This window comes from Xiphophorus maculatus, chromosome 7, assembly GCF_002775205.1.
Source record: "Xiphophorus maculatus strain JP 163 A chromosome 7, X_maculatus-5.0-male, whole genome shotgun sequence".
Classification (NCBI taxonomy): domain Eukaryota; kingdom Metazoa; phylum Chordata; class Actinopteri; order Cyprinodontiformes; family Poeciliidae; genus Xiphophorus; species Xiphophorus maculatus.
Genome location: NC_036449.1, coordinates 22,409,940 through 22,431,641, shown reverse-complemented (window position 1 = coordinate 22,431,641; position 21,702 = coordinate 22,409,940). Strand labels below are relative to the sequence as shown.

Sequence of the window (21,702 nt, the reverse complement as noted above, 5' to 3'; positions counted from 1 at the left end):
GATGCCTGTGTGTTTCTTGATGCTGTTGCCAATGTACTCATCATGCTTTGTGTAACAGAGAAACTTGGTTTCTAATGGATTCTTTGGATATCTGTAGGGATTCTATCTAAAATGTTTGTGGTATATTTTGCTGTTTTATTGATTTCCTGTGTTTTGATCACCGTTTAAAGCTGCAGTACTTCTATAATTAAAAAAATAGCTGCTGAAATTGTCACTATGTTGTGATATTACGGTATGAGACTTACTTTGCTACAGCGTCATCCAACAGCAGAGCCCGCCATGAATGCTACAGCTCAAATGATGGAAAATAAGACGTTTTTCTGCATTGATAAGTTCCTTTTCTAGCATTAGCACATTTAGCATTGCATACCCGAGTGATTGACAGCACTAAGGCCCTCCCCCTGACTCTGATTGGTTGATTTTTGGCAGGAGCAGTACAATTGTTCAGATGGCAATAACGGCTCAGGCAGGAGGTGGAAGAGGTCTGTCTTTTTACAGATATATCATAAGGTAACAACATAGTTTTAGCAAATATGTAAAAACATATTTTATGGGGCGTGCTGTGGTGGCATAGGGGATAGCGCGACCCATGTTAGGAGGTCTTGAGTCCTCGACGCGGCCGTCACAAGTTCGATTCCCGGACATGTGCTGCATGTCTTCCCCCTTTCCTTTCAGCCTACTTTCATATAAGGGACACTAGAGCCCACAAAATACCCCCTGGAGGGGAGAACAACAACAAAAATAAACATTTTATAAATGTTACATACTGACAGGGACGGCTGGTATAAGTGAGCAAGTAGAGATAAACCCTCACTAGTGTTTAAACTAAACATGTTAAAATACCTAATAAACACATTAAAAATTGTTTATCACATTTTGTGAAATTTACAGCAGAACCAATCCCTGGGTCTTCCCAAAGGACTAATTTATCATTTAATCAGTGCCGTCCGTTTCTCAATGGCCGCCTGCACGCAGAAGAATAATTGACAGACGTTTGGCCACGCCTCCTCGGTTTGGGACGATTCAGCCAATGAGGATCGACGTACAGTAACGTGGCTAGCGTGGACGTGTACGCGGGTGTTTGGCTAACGGCAAGTGTAGCTACTAGCTAACAAATCTCTTTCCTGCTTTCGGTGTTTGCCATTTAGAGGAATCGCAGCTTGGACCCAACAAGGAATTATTTATCTAAAATATTTATCTTACAAAATAAATAAACAAGTCAGGTCTGGTTGGGAACCGTGTAAAGTTATCGCCTGTCGGTTGGAGGAGGTCCGCCGCGTCGCAGTATGGAGGAACAACACGCTCCTGTCATCAAGCATGAGGCTATTAACCTTTTTGCATCCCAGAAAAGTCGTCGTCGGAATGAGCTTCTCTTTAAATAAGGTAGGCCTCATTTGTTTTATTTTATTTTATGAGTGTGATGCAGTTATTAGGGGTGCAGAAAAAAAATCACAATTCCCCCTGTGGGGAGTCTAACTCGAATCAAAATGCTCAAATTGACTTAAGTCTGCTTAATATTCTTAAAAACCATATTTTGAATAATTCTTTGATATATATATATATATTTTATTTGGAAACATAAAAATGTAACTTAATACTTGTTACACAATAAGTTACACAATTGCACTTATCTATTTTTATTTAGGTTTGACACATTATACAAGTCAAATGTTAGTGATTGGGGAAGCAGACGTTTCTCAATAGCCAAAGGTCCAGAAACTCAGTGTTATAGTTTACAACTTCTCCTTCTGTTCTCTGATTGGCCTGGTTAAAAATCTACCAAAAGGGAATTCACTTTATGAGCCACAAAATTAAATAAATAATCACAGAAATGTAATCGACCTCCAACGAAAAGCTGGTTGAAAAAAAAGCTTGGGAAGCTGAGAATGATCTCCATGTGAAAGGGGACTTATTAATCAAAATTCACATTTTGCACTTTTTGGTTCTTTGATTTGGGTCTTAACTAATTCTAAAAACAGCCAAAGTGCTTAATAAACCACCCAACCATTCTTTTTGGTAATATATTAATGTTTTTTGGTGCTTGAAAAATGAGCCGTTTCTAAAACTTCTGGAATATAACATCAGAAATCAGCAGGCACTATGCCGTTACCTAGCAATACCCGGAAAACCCGGCCCACGACCTAGCAACACAAACAAAGCTCCAGCATGTTTAGTCAGCTGGATTTACTGCTGTATAATAGCTGCTGGAAAAGACAAGTGTTTTGTTGTTGACTGACCATCCAGAAACCACTTCCTGCATCTTTGTTGATTGTGCAGGAGGTTCCACTTCTGCTTTTAAAAGATGTACAGTTATATAATTGTGCGTCTGTTAGCAGCCATTTTCACATGCGAGTGTAAACGTTGTGTTGGCTAAAAGCTGGCCAGCAGTAGCTTATTTTGATGTAAAGTGACAAGATGCTCTAAAACAGCTAATTCTGAAAGGAACTCAAACCAAACTAAAATCTCATTGTCTAAGAGTGATTTTGTGCAAAAATATAATGAACATATTTTATAGACCATAGACCAATCCTAACCTGTCCAAAGAATCACCTTTAATAAACCAGAGAAAAAGATGATCAGATCAACGCTTCAAGGAAAAAGGCAGTAGAAGAAGAGATCGGCAGGAGATTATTGGAGGACAGTAAGGAGAACAACAGTTCTTGGGGAGAAAGATGACATGATAAGAAGCCCGAGAGCAAGCTGTGTTGCAAAAGATGAGCTAATAAAAGTGGAAAAGAAAGTTCTGGATGAAAAAACGAAGGAGACAGCAGCTTTGAAGACAAGTTGTAAGAGAAAAGATTAAGAACTCGAACAAATGATGACTGATCACAAACAAGAACCAAAAGAACTCAAGGAGGCAACCAAACGAAGGAAGAAAGGAAACGAAGATACAAAGCAAGTGCTGAAGGCAACAATAGAAAGGATGCAGCTTCAAGGAGAAACTCTCCATTTTCTGAACACAAACACAAACAAAAGGCAACGAGCAGCTTGACAGATGAACCAAATGGCTTTCAGGATGCTGGAGAAACCAAACCAATGAGTAAAACGTACACTACTCAATATTTATCACCATCACAAGAATCACTAATATCATGCAAGTCTTCAATGAGCAACCCCTTATGTTTATGATATAAATAACCATCAGATAGAATCAATGCAAACATGATTTATTTTTATTTACTAAACTTAATCTGGAAAAATGTCTTAAGAAGAAGAAAATTTTAAAGAAACATCACAATAAATAAACAAATGCAGCATAGCAGAGGTCAGTCTCCCATATTGTTGGCTAAATGTTATTTATCCATCCATCACAGCTACATACAAGTTAATATTAAAATCTACAGTTTATTTGGGAACCTTTAAAGCTTTCTTATTTTATAATTTTAAATATAAACTTAAGCTTAAACTGACAAATAATAAAAAGCAAACGTTGAGGAACAGAGAATTTACTACATAATTTACAATAAATTATTTGCACAATATATTATTACCTCAAAAATTCATAAAAAGTTAATATAATTTCCAAGAGAAATGAACTGATATTGGATTTAGCCCATGTGAAATAATTTGTTTATGATGTCGTAAGAAGGAAGGGTTAAAATAGCGATAAGTAAAAAATGAATTGCCGCAGGCCCAAATATAGTTTGGCGTGAAGTTTGATTAAACGTGTCTGAAAAACCCAATCAAATCCCAGATCAACTTAATTGATTGTTCATCAGACTATTTGCCTCTGAAATGATACACAAGCCTGATAAATAAGATAAAACTTTAGATTCACTAAGAAATGTCAGAAAGGAAGCTGATGCTTGGTTATATGGACGACTGAATAAACTTTATTTATCCCCAATATCAAAGTGTTCAATAGTATATTTGTATATTTTTAGTTTTTCTTCAGGTAATGAGTGCAAAGATGCAGTTTGAAACTTTTTAAATACAAATTACAGTTGTTGGTGTCTGTTTTGCTTTTAGCTATTACTTAAAAGACATAACCTGAATTTACTGTCTTATGTAAAGGCAATGTGATTATAATATAAATCTAGATAAAATAAAATCTCAAATACAGCATGTTGCTCAAATATTCAGCCAGAAACCTAAACATACATTACTGAGATTATTAATATATGATTGTGAAGTGGAAGGATACAATTTTTTATTAAGTGTGACATGTTTTGACACAATTTTACTCTATTGCCCCTAAATAAAATCCAGTACAAATGATTGCCATTTAAATTAAGTTTATCCGTGTAATTTGCTCTGAGTATAAGAAATTCACAGGTCAGAGTTGATGGGAGGATGAATACAGATAAACACAAGATGTGTTTATCTGTATTCATGGCCCATACCTACTGTATGGGCCCATACCTACTGTAAATATAACTGAGACCTAAAAACGAATGTTCACAGATAATCAGCGTCTATTTTGGAGAAAAATGTGCAAAGTGCAGCTGCTAATGTTTTACAGTAACACTGTAAAACATTTGGTGGTTTAACTTGAAAATGAAAGTCCACCTGCTGCCTTGAAAATCAATTCAAGTCAATAATAACATTATTTTTGGTTTTAAGTCAGAAATTAAAATTCATGAAGTTGATTTAACAAGAGACAGATTGTCTAAACATTGTTTTTAAGTTCATTAATCTTGAATTGTGAGTTTAAACTTAATGCTGCAATTTAAACTAAATTTCACAATATGCGAGAAATAAACTGCCCTCACCTGGTTAAAGAGCCACATTTATCTATCATTTTCAATCACAATGTCAAGTTAAAATAACTATTTTCTTTAGAATCATTTAAATTCTTGCTTCAAATTGCATAAATAAAATTTCTGATCTGATAATGAATTTTATTAAACATAACAATGAATTCAGCTCAAAAACATTCAGTGTGAACAGGACATTAAAATAAACATTTGCTTTAATAAAACACAAGAGTCAGATCAATGTAACGCTCTTCCATCTCAGGCTACAGAAACATGCTGCTAAGCATTCTGGGAAATAGTTCCCACTCCTGTCTTTTTCTTCTTTCAGTGTTTTTAAATGCTAACCTAAAAACTCTAGAATATTCAACTCTTAGAGGTTTAATCAAATTAATAAAAAGTTAACACAAATTACTGCTGTAAGTTTATCTTTCACTAACTCACATTTAGGTTCAACATCTAAAACTGGCTAAATTTATTCGACTTAAATAGTAGGAGATAGCAGTCACAACTAAACGTGGCTCAAATGTTTTACAGTGTTGGAAACCTGAAAAGATAAAGAAAGCAACTATGTAATGTGAGACGATTTTATTTGGCATTAAAACAGCTAATTTACAAGAAAAACACTAAATAAATCAGGATTTATTTATCTTATGTCTACATTCTGCATTCATCAGTTCTTATCTCAGTTCTAGGAATCATTTTCTATGTTGTGGTGCTTAAGAAACAATCACAATTTGTCAATCAATAAATCAGTATGTTCTCATTGGGCTCTAAGATAAACCAAACTCAGGATTCTGTTTCGTATTTTGGTCAACTTAAATCCGTAAATCAGCGGGTTCATCATCGGGGGAATGAGGAGGAACTCTATGGCGATGAAGTTCTGCAGGCTTTGGGGCATATCCGCCGAGCCGTAGCGCATGTACATCAGATCGAACACGATCACCGTCAGGAAAGTGATCAAAGAGACCAGATGAGGCACGCACGTCTGCATGAACTTCACCCTGTCATCCTTGGAGGTTGCACACACTCTGACGAGGTGGATGTAAGTCCAAATGATGAAAAAGCCGTGAGACACATAGAGGAACATCGTCGCGTACGAAACGACGTTATTGGAGAGAGTGTCGCTGTGGGGGCAGGCGAGCTGAACGATGATCCAGTTCATGCAGAACAGCCTCTTAATCTTCAGCCTGCACAGCTCCAGCCTGGAAGTGAGCAGAATACTGACGGAGTAGACGCAGAACGGCGTCAGCCAGGAGAAACTCACCAGCTGGGAGAGCCTTCTCTTCGTCATCAACGAGTGGTAGTGCAGCGGCCGGCAGATAGCCAGGTACCTGTCGTACGCCATGACGGCCAGGATGGACAGCTCACCGCAGGCGAACGAGTACATGACGAAGGCCTGGAAGAGACACCACTCATAGGAAATCTCCTGAGCAAACGACAGCAGGTCTAACAGGAACTTGGGGTAGAAACCGGTGGTGCCGTAAACCGCGTTAATGCAAACGCAGCACAGTAAGACATACATGGGCTCATGCAAGTTTTCATCCAAGACAATAATAACAATGAGGGAGATATTTAGGAATAAAATCACACAGTAATACACCAAAGTGACTGAGAATATTGTAGTTCTGTAGTCCATAGTCTCATTTATTCCTGTGAGAGTTAAGGTTCTTACAACAGAAACATTATCCATAATCAGAGAGCAAAGAGTCCAGCCTGTAAGACGTTACAACATGATGGAGCTCAGTGTGCTGCTGCTGCTCCCTGGCTCTCCTCCCGTTGCCTCACATATTAATAACCACTGACTGACAGAGCAGCGCTCAGACTCCAACCTCTGGTTTCTGCAAACTTAACGAACCAATTAGAGCCAGAAAAACAACAACTGAATATTCCCCAACCTTAGTGGCTTAGCAACAAACTATTTATCTGTTTAAATGACACATTTCTGATTAGTGCTGGTCAGTTATGAGACTTTTGATCATCTCAATAAAAAATAAACTTGATAACTCTATTTTTATGACTACATCTTAAAGGTGACCAATTATTATACTTCTTTGAATAGGTTAAGCATGTTCATTGCATTTTTGCCAATGAACATGTTAAAATAATTATGTAGAAATAATTATGTAGAAATAATTCTGAGCTAATGAGACTTTAGTCTGATCAGTTCTGCCTATTTTGAGCTGTTTTAGGGCCTCTTGTCACTTTGAATCCAAATAAGCTGCTTCTGAGGTTCAGCTGTGGAAAGCTCAGTAGAAAACAAGAGATAAGTAAAAAAAAAAAAAGAAGTTGTTTTCTAGTCAGTTTGTAAAAGCATGGATTCAAATACAAACAGTGAGACTCAGTAAATTAGAACATTATTGAAAAATTTATTTATTTTAGTGGCTTGATTCACCAACATTACAGTCTGATGTCTTTATTTCTGCTAATTATATTTTTCTGCTTACAGTATTGAAAAATTACATTTAAGATTAGAATAATACATCCGACCAAAAAAAAAACAAAAACATTTTAACACAGAAATATAGACTTGATGGAAAATATGTTTAATATCCTGCTTAAAAGTTGCAATTTTCAAAATGTGTTTCTTATCTGACAAATGAGCCTCATTCAAATTTATTGAACACGACTTTACAAAACAAATCAACATTGTTGTAATGTTGCAGAGGAGTCGTCTTTTTAAAAACACCTGCCTTCATACTCAAGCAGAGAAAAAACAACTCTTAGTTAAAACAACGGTAGATAATCTTGAGAGGATTTGCATATTTCTTACTATATAAGAAACACACTACAAAATCTAATATATGCAACCTTATAGTGAAAGTTGTTTACACAGTTGGTCATTACAAATACAGATTTTTTTAATCGTTACCTTTGCTTGTTTATTTATTCTGGTTTATTTAGTTATTTTCTTCATCTCCAAGTTTTTTTATTTATTTGCTGCTTATTTGGTTTCTCTACTTTGACTTTAAGTAGATTTAAAAAGTCCTTTACATGTTTAGATACTGTGGTTACAAAAGAGGAGCCATTACAGGTTACACTGGTCTTAGACTATATACCATATTATAACAAATTATACATTTGGTGAAATTTGTAATTTCCACCAATTTGGTATAATTTAATCAATTACAACCAATTGGTGATAATTGGTGTCAGTGTATCAAATGTAGCAGGAGTTGATTTGCTGGACTTGTTCATGCCTTTAATCTACACACTGAACCTGTGCAGCATAAGAAATGTGCAATTCTTTTTCGTAACTGTGTCAGTCTCAACCCATAGATCAGGGGGTTGATAATCGGCGGAATGACAAGAAACTCCATCGCCATAAAATTCTGCACGTTTTCTGACAAGTCCTTTGAGCCAAATCGCACGTACAGCAAATCAAACAACACCGATCCAACAAAATTCATCAAAGTGAGCAGATGTGGCAAACACGTCTGCATGAATTTACTTCTGTTCTCTTTAGACGCTTTGCAGGATTTGATGAGAAAAAAATAAGTCCAAACAATGAAAACTGCATGGCCAACATAAAACGTGTAATTAAAAGCTGGAAAGACAACCTGAGCTATTGAGGCAGAACAAGCCAGTTTAGAAATCAACAAGTTGATGCAGTAGATCTTTGGTATGTGGGATCCACAGAACCTTGATGTTACTGTTGTGCCTGTGCTGATAAACATAAGAAAAAATGGAGTAATCCAAGCAAAAAATACATAAACACCAACCCTTTTTGTATTCATCATAGAGTGGTACACTAGAGGACGACATATAGCCACATATCTGTCATAAGCCATTAGAGCGAGCAGAGATAATTCAGCACAGACTGAGGAGTGAATCATAAAACCCTGCAGGAAACATCCAGGAACAGAAATTAAATGCCTGGTGGACAGGAGATCATGGAGAAATTTAGGATAAAATCCTGCAGTCCCATAAAGTCCATTGATGCACAGATTACAGAGGAAGATGTACATTGGTTCATGGAGGTTTTTATCCATGATAATTGTTACAACGATTGTCAGATTCACCAACCAAATCACACAATAACACAGCAAGGTGAGCAGAAAGAGAGTGACTCTGTGGCTGAATGTGCCACTGAACCCTGAAAGAGTAAACATGGAAATCACTGAAACATTATCCATCATAGCAGAAATGTTCTGTCAAACAGACATGATGATGATATTTAGCAGCATCATTTCAGCGACTTTCCATCTCTCTCATGTAGTCTTCCTCTTATATACTCTTTTGAGACTAGACTCATTTCACATAAGATCTGAACATCCAATCAGGAACTTCTCTCACTCATGACTCACTTTTTGGTTGTCTGTATCAATCTTGACTGATAATGAAATGTGTTAATAATATAGGACAAGAAATGGCAATGGACGCCATTTTACTTCTGCAAACTTTTCAAACTTCAAGATCCAATATGGCAGCTACTCACAATAGTAAACTGTGACAAAACCATTTTTGTTTCACAAGACCTACTTGTATCAGACATATAAATGTCCAAGGACTGGCTCAGAAGATTTATTTTTCTCTGCGCAGACACAACCTCTTACCTTAACTGTTCTTATGAACAGGAGGATTACTGGTGTGTACATGACTTGTTTTTCCAATAAACAAACTGACTTTGGATCTAAAAGTTTTTTCAAAGATGCAATCTTTTACTTTCCGGTGAGGAAAATGGGTGCGTTGCACCAATTCAGCAAACTGCTGCAGATAAAATGAATTATTTTGTGTCAATAGTTTTGTAATCCCTTTGACTTTACAGTTACATCTCCTGGAAACTATGCAGGAAAATTGATTATTGCAAAGTATTGTGGCATTCACATTTTCTATTGTTCTCTTTTGCTTTCTGTATGGAGTTGGTAAAATATTCTACTGATCCAAATGGTGATTGTCAATAACATCATAGTATACCTGAATGTGTTTCTATGCGATGAAGTCTGAGTGTTTCTATGCGACATGGATTCTTTTGTACTGAATCTAAAGAAGTCTCTGAATATTTGATTCAGTTAATCATTTTATTTGTTTTACTTGATAAGTTAAACCTTAGTTTGCCCTTTTGGCAAAGGCTTCATCATGTCTCACTGCAGCAGACGGTCTTAAGCTAGCAGAGGAATCATCTTACTAAAGTTTTCTTCTGGTTTTCTGATCCCACTGACGGCTAAATTAAATCACCTTTCAGTGTTTGACCATTTGTACTAAAAGTTGACAAAGTGAGAAGGACAACATGTTGAAGCCACATCTTTTGTATAGCTTCAGAAATTATTCACAAAAGTACTTTTCAGATATTAGTATATTCTGTCCTTTATATTCTATCTTGTTCGATTTTATCTCATGGATTTGTTGTTTATAATTCTGTAAACCACTTTGAGATGCTTTTAGTGACTGGTGCTTTATAAATAACATCAATTGATAGATTGATACAGTTCGTAAAAAATTATAATTAGAAACTCATCAGCAAATGTTATTTTACTTTGGCGTTGATAAATAACAATTTACATAACATATATTGTTTTCTTTCTATTAAATTAGGCTTATAACTGTCTTCTTGTAGGGACAAGATATTGTGTTATATACTTAAATGTGAATATTTTAAGGTAAAATTATTACTGTAACATGATCTAAAACCAAACTAAGTATGCTTTTGTAAAAATGTCCTAATCAGTTTTGCATAGAGCCAAAAAAAACACCTTTCTCCTCTCCGGTAATTATTTTATGTTGTTTTTATTTCTCTCAAAACATACAGGCATCTGTTGATTTTAAAAACATTTTAATAAATATTCAGGAGAAGAAAACAGACATAATTTAGGCACAAAATGAACCACAATAACTACAAGGCCACATGTGTCAAACTCAAGGTTCATGGGCCAAATGACTAAACACTAAATATGTGCTTAAATATTATGTTATCAATCAAATCAATGCAGTTTTTATCTGTTTACTGCCAAATTATATAAATTGGTTTCTTGAAAATCATTGTGGATAATACCTAATTGCAGATTTGTCTCAAAAATTGTCAAAAACTTTCTGCCTTATACTAAACAGCTGCCTCAGCCTTAATTCATGTCCACGATCTAAATAAAAAGTTGCATTTACTGCCATAAATAAGCTCAAATATTTCCAAATTAGTAACACAAACACTTTGAAAAGAATCACAAAAATCCTGGAGGGACTGAAAAGATGTTCAATAGCATTTAATTTTACTAATTCATAGATATTTCAACAGTCTGTGATCAGGTTTTATCAATACATTCTGGCACAACCGGCCCTTTAAGAGCATTCAGGATCTTGCTTTGGCCCAAAACAAAAATGAGTTTGATACCGCTGTACTACTCAAACATACAAGACTTTTAAGGTTTACAACAGACTGATTGTAAAGAAGAAATTAAGAATGAAATTTTACAAATAGTACAACAAATGCTTTAGATCAGTGGTCCCCAAACCCCGGGCCGTGGATCAGTAGCAGTATAAAGTAGTATAAAATGCTGTTTTCCTATCAGTGTAGGTTTGTATCTATTCCCTTGTAGGGACTAGACATAGTTTTATGTCCTTAATTTTGTGTGGGTTTTGCATTGAACCAAAACATGTTTTTCTTTCCATTTATTGTTTTTTTCTCATTGTTCTCAAAACATATACCCATACATGTGAAGCTTTCTACAATATTTTAATAATTAATAATTATTCAGTTAAATTTTAAAAGTCCAGACCTATTTTAGGCACAAAATTAACCACAGCATCTACCAGGTAAGACGTCCATAACTTTTAGCATTTAGAATAGACAGACAAGAAAAATAGATTAAATGCAGTGACAATTTACAAATCTATTAAAAGCTGTAAGTATCTGTATAAAATACCAGCATATAATAAAAAAGAAAATAAACGAATTACATTTAGCTATTCATGAAATTTTACACCACAGACTTACTGGACTTGTTCATGACTTTTATCTAAACTCTGAACCTCGGCAGCATATAACATGTGAAACTCTTTTCCTTAACTGAGTCAGTCTGAAACCGTAGATCAGGGGATTTATCACTGGTGGAATGACAAGAATCTCCATTGACATGAAATTTTTTACATTTTCCGAAAACTCCTGTGAGCCAAATCTCATGTACAACAAATCAAACATCAACGATACAACAACAATTATCAAAGTGAATAAATGTGGCAAACACGTCTGCATGAATTTATGTCTGTTCTCTTTGGATGATTGGCAGGATCTGACCAGAAAAAAATATGTCCAAATAATGAAAAGTGCTAGGCCAACATAAAACGTGTAATTAACAGCAGGAACAACAGCATGAGCTATTGAGGCAGAACAAGCCAGCTTAGTAATCAAAAAGTTGATGCAGTAGATCTTTGGTATGTGGGATCCACAGAACCTTGATGTTACTGTTGTTACTGAGCTAATAAAGATGAGGTAAAATGGAGTAATCCAAGCAAGAAATACATAAACACCAACCCTTTTTGTATTCATCATAGAGTGGTACACTAGAGGACGACATATAGCCACATATCTGTCATAAGCCATTAGAGCGAGCAGAGATAATTCAGCACAGGCTGAGGAGTGAATCATAAAACCCTGCAGAAAACATCCAGGAACAGAAATTAAATGCGTGGTGGACAGGAGGTCATGGAGAAATTTGGGATAAAATCCTGCAGTCCCATAAAGTCCATTGATGCACAGATTACAGAGGAAGATGTACATTGGTTCATGGAGGTTTTTATCCATGATAATTGTTACAACGATTGTCAGATTCACCAACCAAATCACACAGTAACACAGCAAGGTGAGCAGAAAGAGAGTGACTCTGTGGCTGAATGTGCCACTGAACCCTGAAAGAGTAAACATGGAAATCACTGAAACATTATCCATCATAGCAGAAATGTTCTGTCAAACAGACATGATGATGATATTTAGCAGCATCATTTCAGCGACTTTCCATCTCTCTCATGTAGTCTTCCTCTTATATACTCTTTTGAGACTAGACTCATTTCACATAAGATCTGAACATCCAATCAGGAACTTCTCTCACTCATGACTCACTCTTTGGTTGTCTGTATCAATCTTGACTGATAATGAAATGTGTTAATAATATAGGACAAGAAATGGCAATGGACGCCATTTTACTTCTGCAAACTTTTCAAACTTCAAGATCCAATATGGCAGCTACTCACAATAGTAAACTGACAAAAACATTTTTGTTTCACAACACCCACTTGTATCAGACGTATAAATGTCCAAGGACTGGCTCAGAAGATTTATTTTTCTCTGCGCAGACACAACCTCTTACTTGAACTGTTGAGCTTGAATCAAATTAAAATAAATGAAATGAGTCATTATTTTCAGTCAAGATCTTATTGGTAAGAATGGATTATGACTGGATTTTTTTTTTACCCCTCCAGGGGGTTTTTTGTGGGCTCTAGTGTCCCTTATATGACAGTGGGCTGACAGGAAACGGGGAAGGAGAGGCGGAAGACATGCGGCAAATATCGTTGGGTCCGGGAGTCGACCCCGCGACGACCGCATCAAGGACCCAAGGCCTCCAAATATGGGCCGCGCCAACCACTACGCCACCACGGCACACCCGAGAATGGGTTTTTTATTTTGTTGCTGATTAATGGCTATTTACATAGAATAAAATGCTATTTTCCTGTCAGTGTAGGTTTGTACCTATTCCCTTGTAGGGACTGGATAGTTTTATGTCCTTAATTTTGTACATTGAGCCAAAACATGTTTTTCTTTCCATTTATTGTTTTTTTCTCATTGCTCTCAAAATATATATCCACACATGTGAATTATTAAGATACAATATTTTAATAATTAATAATTATTCAGTTAAATTTTAAAAGTCCAGATCTATTTTACTCACAAAATTAACCACAGCATCTACCAGGTAAGACGTCCATAATTTTTAGCATTTAGAATAGACAGACAAGAAAAATAGATTAAATGCAGTGACAATTTACAAATCTATTAAAAGCTGTAAGTATCTGTATAAAATACCAGCATATAATAAAAAAGAAAATAAACGAATTACATTTAGCTATTCATGAAATTTCACACTACAGACTTACTGGACTTGTTCATGACTTTTATCTAAACTCTGAACCTCGGCAGCATATAACATGTGAAACTCTTTTCCTTAACTGAGTCAGTCTGAAACCGTAGATCAGGGGATTTATCACTGGTGGAATGACAAGAATCTCCATTGACATGAAATTTTTTACATTTTCCGAAAACTCCTGTGAGCCAAATCTCATGTACAACAAATCAAACATCAACGATCCAACAACAATTATCAAAGTGAATAAATGTGGCAAACACGTCTGCATGAATTTATGTCTGTTCTCTTTGGATGATTGGCAGGATCTGACCAGAAAAAAATAAGTCCAAATAATGAAAACCGCATGGCCAAAATAAAATGTGTAATTAAAAGCAGGAACAACAACCTGAGCTATTGAGGCAGAACAAGCCAGCTTAGAAATCAACAAGTTGATGCAGTAGATCTTTGGTATGTGGGATCCACAGAACCTTGATGTTACTGTTGTTACTGAGCTAATAAAGATGAGGTAAAATGGAGTAATCCAAGCAAAAAATACATAAACACCAACCCTTTTTGTATTCATCATAGAGTGGTACACTAGAGGACGACATATAGCCACATATCTGTCATAAGCCATTAGAGCGAGCAGAGATAAGTCAGCACAGGCTGAGGAGTGAATCACAAAACCCTGCAGAAAACATCCAGGAACAGAAATTAAATATGTGGTGGACAGGAGGTCATGGAGAAATTTAGGATACAATCCTGCAGTCCCATAAAGTCCATTGATGCACAGATTACAGAGGAAGATGTACATTGGTTCATGGAGGTTTTTATCCATGATAATTGTTACAACGATTGTCAGATTCACCAACCAAATCACACAGTAACACAGCAAGGTGAGCAGAAAGAGAGTGACTCTGTGGCTGAATGTGCCACTGAACCCTGAAAGAGTAAACATGGAAATCACCGAAACATTATCCATCATAGCAGATGGGTTCAACATGCCTCTGCCCATTACAAGTCGAATCACCAGCCTGACGCTTTTCATCTGTGATGTTGCCAGGAGTTCACACTTCGCAGTGACGTGTTTCACAGAGAGTGTAAGCATCAGGTGACTCGGGATGGAACAGCCCCCAAAAAAAAGATCTACCACAACAGTAGTTACTGTCGCCTCATTAAGTACAGTGTTTGGATGTCTTATCTTTTACAGAACATTCTGGACCAAATACTTTACTCAGCCAGGTGATTCAAGTATCAGGAGTCGCTTGGTTGCCATTTGTGTTGTTTTTAAAATCAATTGCAGTGGCCCTTTTACTAGCTGATTCTCTGCGTATTGGTGACTCAAACTCGTCTTTCTTGAACCAAAGCTAATGCCTGGATGGATGACGGCAAACCATAGTTCAACATGCCATGCAGTCCAGCTTGATTGACTCAGGCTGAGGCTTAGGGATTAAGGCCTCTGTTAACACTCTGTAACACTCCATGTTGTTGAGTCCTGGAGAGATGATTGAAGACCCAGCTGCACTGGCAGGGAGCTGGTTTCTGCTTTTACTGCTAACAATTTAGCTTCAACGTTAAAGAACTGTTGGTTGGACATATTAAAAGATGCTCATGATCTTATGAGTTTCTAGGGTACTTCCATCAGTGTCCCCTGGGGCATATTGATAGAAGTACCATCCACCAGCAGGCAAAATGGGTGAAGCATCTTCACCAGAGGCAACCACAGAGGTGAATGTTTACAGGATGAACTCCTGCCACCATCTCCCAATTTTGATTTTGTAGACAGTGCTATGGTTCTGACTTTGTCACAGTCAAGTTTACCACCATTAAGTAGGAAACTATTTTTTTTTCTTTTTACATTTTCCCTTTGGGAAAGGGTTGGTGTTTATGTATTTTTTGCTTGGATTACTCCATTTTACCTCATCTTTATTAGCTCAGTAACAACAGTAACATCAAGGTTCTGTGGATCCCACATACCAAAGATCTACTGCATCAACTTGTTGATTTCTAAGCTGGCTTGTTCTGCCTCAATAGCTCATGTTGTTGTTCCTGCTTTTAATTACACATTTTATTTTGGCCATGCGGTTTTCATTGTTTGGACTTATTTTTTTCTGGTCAGATCCTGCCAATCATCCAAAGAGAACAGACATAAATTCATGCAAACGTGTTTGCCACATTTATTCACTTTGATAATTATCCCTTTGAGGGACAAAAGCTAAAAATAGAAATAGAAGTATTATTTTTTAAAAGATTTCCTATCAAATTTTATTTTATTTTTTTTACAATGGTTAGGAAACATTAACGGCTCTGAACAAGTTTTATTTGAGTTGAGTTTGACTTTATTGAACATAGTAATAAAAGAATAAAAATAATTTTAAAGACAAAAGCAAACAAAGCAAAAGAACAACAGTAGGTTTATTTATACATGGACACCCCTCTTACATCTGCAGCATCATCCAGTGAATTCCTATTCATGTTTTAACAGTCTTTCTTAGTATTTTCCAACGCATTCATAATTGCATTCCCGTATAAGCAAGGGCATGCAATTCACACAGGCTCATCTTTAACATGTTAAAAATTATTTCTTAATAAATTCACCACAATGCAGTAACATATGACAGCTTCATTAACAACATAAGTTATTTCTCATGTTGATATGCAGTGATGACCATCCTCTTAAACGACACTTTAAACAGTTTTATGTTTGGACATTGATTGATTTGCATGTTTAACTCGAGCTTCACTCCACGTACAGATATACAAGAACTTCTAGCTGGATTGAGGGCAAAAATGGTTCTGATTGAATGTTACAGACCCATGATTTACCTGGATATAAAGCAAAAATTTTACATTTATTTGCACAAAATGAGAAATGGTCAAAATAATAAAAAAGATGCAGTGCTTTCAGACCTCAAATAGTGCAAAGAAAACAATTTCATATTCATTTATAATAGTAATGTTTTAACTCAGGAAGAGTTCAGGAATCAATATTTGGTGGAATAACCAGGAGGTTTTCAATGGGGTTCAGTGCAGTGGGCTCTTAATTATTTTCAGATCTGTATGTCACATTAAAGGTGAATAAAACAGGCGGTTTATCTGGGTGTGTAGACTTTTTATATTCCGTGTATGTGCATAAAAACATGAGTTTGTATTAGCTGAAGGGTAGAAGTTTGTCAAATAAACTGAATCATTAATGGATTAAATTAGTTTCCTGTGATGGTCTGGCCAAATTTTAACCATCATCAATCGTTAGGGTTCGTTTCCTGATGCCTTACCACAATCTTTTCAGTTGTAGAAATATGTTTGGGTTAATGTACATATTCATCTTTTATGGAAAAATAAACCTAAAATGTGCCTCCTGATATCTGGCAGCTTGAGGCCGTACAAAAGAGGATTCAGAACTGGAGGGATGACGACAAACTCAAAGGATAAAATAACAGCAACAAATGGATTTATGTCCTCCAGGTTATATCGACTCAAGGCGATATCGCAAAATCCAGCGACAGAATAAATCATAAAAGAAACGATATGTGGTAGGCAACTGTGCAACGCTTTACCACTGAACTCTGTCGATTTTTTCCAGCATACAACTAGGATCCGTAAATAGGTGTAAAGCACATAAAAGAGTGGGAGAAAGACTGTAGTGATGGTCAGAAGCATTCCTAGAACATTATGGAGAGCAGTGTTGACACATGATAATTTCACCACATTCCAGTTGGCACAAAACACCTTCTGGATCTCAGTACCACACAGAGGAAGGCGGGAAGACATCAGTATTACTACCGCAAGATTCAGAGCTGGAAAGATCCAGGCCAGAACCGACAGCAGAACAACAGCTCTAGACGTCATCTTTCTGTGATAATGTAAAGGATGACACACAGCCACGTATCTATCATACGCCATGATGCTCAGGATGGTCAGTTCATTTGAACCGTACGTGTAGATAACATAAATCTGAGTAAAACAAGCCAGTTGAGAAATCAAATGGACATCAGAGAGCAGGTCCATGAGAAACCTGGGGAAGAATCCAGCAGAACCGTACAGAGAGTTGACTGATAACAAGGCGATGAATAAATACATGGGTTGATGCAACGCGCTGCAGTGGGAAATCACCAGGATCATTAGCAGATTGGCGCAGATGATGAAGCTGTAGAGGAGCAAGCAGAAGGTGAAAGCTGCAAAGCGGTAATGTCCAATGTTCACAAACATGGTGAGGTTGAAGTAAAACGGCAAGGAGATGTTTTCCATTTCACCCCATCAAATTCAGCAATGCATCAAAACTAACAAGTTTACACCAACAGAAAACACCAGAACCCTGAAAGAGTAAACATGGAAATCACCGAAACATTATCCATCATAGCAGATGGGTTCAACATGCCTCTGCCCATTACAAGTCGAATCATCAGCCTGACTCTTTTCATCTGTGATGTTGCCAGGAGTTCACACTTCGCAGTGACGTGTTTCACAGAGAGTGTAAGCATCAGGTGACTCGGGATGGAACAGCCCAAAAAAAAAAGATCTACCACAACAGTAGTTACTGTCGCCTCATTAAGTACAGTGTTTGGATGTCTTATCTCTTACAGAACATTCTGGACCAAATATTTTACTCAACCAGGTGATTCAAGTATCAGGAGTCGCTTGGTTTCCATTTGTGTTGTTTTTAAAATTAATTGCAGTGGCCCTTTTACTAACTGATTCTCCTGGAGAGATAATTGAAGACCCAACTGCACTGGCAGGGAGCTGGTTTCTGCTTTTACTGCTAACAATTTAGCTTCAACGTTAAAGAACTGTTGGTTGGACATATTAAAAGATGCTCATGATCTTATGAGTTTCTAGGGTACTTCCATCAGTGTCCCCTGGGGCATATTGATAGAAGTACCATCCACCAGCAGGCAAAATGGGTGAAGTATCTTCACCAGAGGCAACCACAGAGGTGAATGTTTACAGGATGAACTCCTGCCACCATCTCCCAATTTTGATTTTGTAGACAGTGCTATGGTTCTGACTTTGTCACAGTCAAGTTTACCACCATTAAGTAGGAAACTATTTTTTTTTCTTTTTACATTTTCCCTTTGGGAAAGGGTTGGCGTTTATGTATATTTTGCTTGGATTACTCCATTTTACCTCATCTTTATTAGCTCAGTAACAACAGTAACATCAAGGTTCTGTGGATCCCACATACCAAAGATCTACTGCATCAACTTGTTGATTTCTAAGCTGGCTTGTTCTGCCTCAATAGCTCATGTTGTTGTTCCTGCTTTTAATTACACATTTTATTTTGGCCATGCGGTTTTCATTGTTTGGACTTATTTTTTTCTGGTCAGATCCTGCCAATCATCCAAAGAGAACAGACATAAATTCATGCAGACGTGTTTGCCACATTTATTCACTTTGATAATTATCCCTTTGAGGGACAAAAGCTAAAAATAGAAATAAAAGTATTATTTTTTAAAAGATTTCCTATCAAATTTTTATTATTATTTTTTTTTACAATGGTTAGGAAACATTAACGGCTCTGAACAAGTTTTATTTGAGTTGAGTTTGACTTTATTGAACATAGTAATAAAAGAATAAAAATAATTTTAAAGACAAAAGCAAACAAAGCAAAAGAACAACAGTAGGTTTATTTATACATGGACACCCCTCTTACATCTGCAGCATCATCCAGTGAATTCCTATTCATGTTTTAACAGTCTTTCTTAGTATTTTCCAACGCATTCATAATTGCATTCCCGTATAAGCAAGAGCATGCAATTCACACAGGCTCATCTTTAACATGTTAAAAATTATTTCTTAATAAATTCACCACAATGCAGTAACATATGACAGCTTCATTAACAACATAAGTTATTTCTCATGTTGATATGCAGTGATGACCATCCTCTTAAACGACACTTTAAACAGTTTTATGTTTGGACATTGATTGATTTGCATGTTTAACTCGAGCTTCACTCCACGTACAGATATACAAGAACTTCTAGCTGGATTGAGGGCAAAAATGGTTCTGATTGAATGTTACAGACCCATGATTTACCTGGATATAAAGCAAAAAGTTTACATTTATTTGCACAAAATGAGAAATGGTCAAAATAATAAAAAAGATGCAGTGCTTTCAGACCTCAAATAGTGCAAAGAAAACAATTTCATATTCATTTATAAACAATAATAGTAATGTTTTAACTCAGGAAGAGTTCAGGAATCAATATTTGGTGGAATAACCAGGAGGTTTTCAATGGGGTTCAGTGCAGTGGGCTCTTAATTATTTTCAGATCTGTATGTCACATTAAAGGTGAATAAAACAGGCGGTTATCTGGGTGTGTAGACTTTTTATATTCCGTGTATGTGCATAAAAACATGAGTTTGTATTAGCTGAAGGGTAGAAGTTTGTCAAATAAACTGAATCATTAATGGATTAAATTAGTTTCCTGTGATGGTCGGGCCAAATTTTAACCATCATCAATCGTTAGGGTTCGTTTCCTGATGCCTTACCACAATCTTTTCAGTTGTAGAAATATGTTTGGGTTAATGTCATCTTTTATGGAAAAATAAACCTAAAATGTGCCTCCTGATATCTGGCAGCTTGAGGCCGTACAAAAGAGGATTCAGAACTGGAGGGATGACGACAAACTCAAAGGATAAAATAACAGCAACAAATGGATTTATGTCCTCCAGGTTATATCGACTCAAGGCGATATCGCAAAATCCAGCGACAGAATAAATCATAAAAGAAACGATATGTGGTAGACAACTGTGCAACGCTTTACCACTGAACTCTGTCGATTTCTTCCAGCATACAACTAGGATCCGTAAATAGGTGTAAAGCACATAAAAGAGTGGGAGAAAGACTGTAGTGATGGTCAGAAGCATTCCTAGAACATTATAGAGAGCAGTGTTGACACATGATAATTTCACCACATTCCAGTTGGCACAAAACACCTTCTGGATCTCAGTACCACACAGAGGAAGGCGGGAAGACATCAGTATTCCTGCCGCAAGATTCAGAGCTGGAAAGATCCAGGCCAGAACTGACAGCAGAACAACAGCTCTAGACGTCATCTTTCTGTGATAATGTAAAGGATGACACACAGCCACGTATCTATCATACGCCATGATGCTCAGGATGGTCAGTTCATTTGAACCGTACGTGTAGATAACATAAATCTGAGTAAAACAAGCCAGTTGAGAAATCAAATGGACATCAGAGAGCAGGTCCATGAGAAACCTGGGGAAGAATCCAGCAGAACCGTACAGAGAGTTGACTGATAACAAGGCGATGAATAAATACATGGGTTGATGCAACGCGCTGCAGTGGGAAATCACCAGGATCATTAGCAGATTGGCGCAGATGATGAAGCTGTAGAGGAGCAAGCAGAAGGTGAAAGCTGCAAAGCGGTAATGTCCAATGTTCACAAACATGGTGAGGTTGAAGTAAAACGGCAAGGAGATGTTTTCCATTTCACCCCATCAAATTCAGCAATGCATCAAAACTGACAAGTTTACACAAACAGAAAACACCAGACAAGTTAGGCAACACATCAGGAGTTTTGTCCTTCACAATGGGATTTGATGAACCTGTTTCAGTCAGAGCTGAAGAGTTGTGAACATAACAAAGGAAATGAATGAGTCTTTATCATCGACTGGCTTTAGACGTCATTCTCTTCTTCCTACTCTGGAGAATTAGCACACAAACCAACACTTTAATTTGAATTAACGTGGCAGCTTACACATCAGCTGCTTAAATTGAATTTAGATACAACTATGGATTAAATACAAAGTACTGCATAGTAAAGAAATAAATGGTTTTCCATTTTTTTCCAAATCAAAACCTGAATTTGAGAGCAGCGGACTCGAGCTCATTTTTATTTTGGACTTTATCAAGATCATGAATGTTTTCTAGTGCCAGTTGTCTCAGTATGTATTAATAAAACACTGTCAAAATATTAACAATCAGCTGCCTA

General features: G+C 36.6%; 6 protein-coding genes across 6 annotated transcripts; all 6 read right to left on the bottom strand.

Annotated features, from left to right (window-relative positions):
- Nucleotides 1-5,457: 5,457 nt before the first annotated feature.
- LOC102221402 (olfactory receptor 4B1-like) lies at nucleotides 5,458-6,387 on the bottom strand. Its single transcript, XM_005807694.1, has one exon. The coding sequence runs from the start codon at nucleotides 6,385-6,387 to the stop codon at nucleotides 5,458-5,460; it is 930 nt and encodes a 309-aa protein (XP_005807751.1).
- Nucleotides 6,388-7,888: 1,501 nt separating this feature from the next.
- Nucleotides 7,889-8,836, bottom strand: LOC102221141 (olfactory receptor 151-like). The gene has a single exon (XM_005807693.2). The coding sequence runs from the start codon at nucleotides 8,831-8,833 to the stop codon at nucleotides 7,889-7,891; it is 945 nt and encodes a 314-aa protein (XP_005807750.2). The 5' UTR covers nucleotides 8,834-8,836.
- A 2,804-nt stretch (nucleotides 8,837-11,640) lies between these two features.
- Nucleotides 11,641-12,576, bottom strand: LOC102220886 (olfactory receptor 5F1-like). The gene has a single exon (XM_005807692.2). The coding sequence runs from the start codon at nucleotides 12,574-12,576 to the stop codon at nucleotides 11,641-11,643; it is 936 nt and encodes a 311-aa protein (XP_005807749.2).
- Nucleotides 12,577-13,793: 1,217 nt separating this feature from the next.
- On the bottom strand, nucleotides 13,794-14,729 carry LOC102220622 (olfactory receptor 5F1-like). Its single transcript, XM_005807691.1, has one exon. It carries the CDS (start codon nucleotides 14,727-14,729, stop codon nucleotides 13,794-13,796), a length of 936 nt encoding a protein of 311 aa, XP_005807748.1.
- Nucleotides 14,730-17,065: 2,336 nt separating this feature from the next.
- Nucleotides 17,066-17,992, bottom strand: LOC111609385 (olfactory receptor 6N2-like). The gene has a single exon (XM_023337631.1). The coding sequence runs from the start codon at nucleotides 17,990-17,992 to the stop codon at nucleotides 17,066-17,068; it is 927 nt and encodes a 308-aa protein (XP_023193399.1).
- A 2,280-nt stretch (nucleotides 17,993-20,272) lies between these two features.
- On the bottom strand, nucleotides 20,273-21,199 carry LOC106700437 (olfactory receptor 6N2-like). Its single transcript, XM_014475872.2, has one exon. The coding sequence runs from the start codon at nucleotides 21,197-21,199 to the stop codon at nucleotides 20,273-20,275; it is 927 nt and encodes a 308-aa protein (XP_014331358.2).
- Between the last annotated feature and the right edge of the window lie 503 nt (nucleotides 21,200-21,702).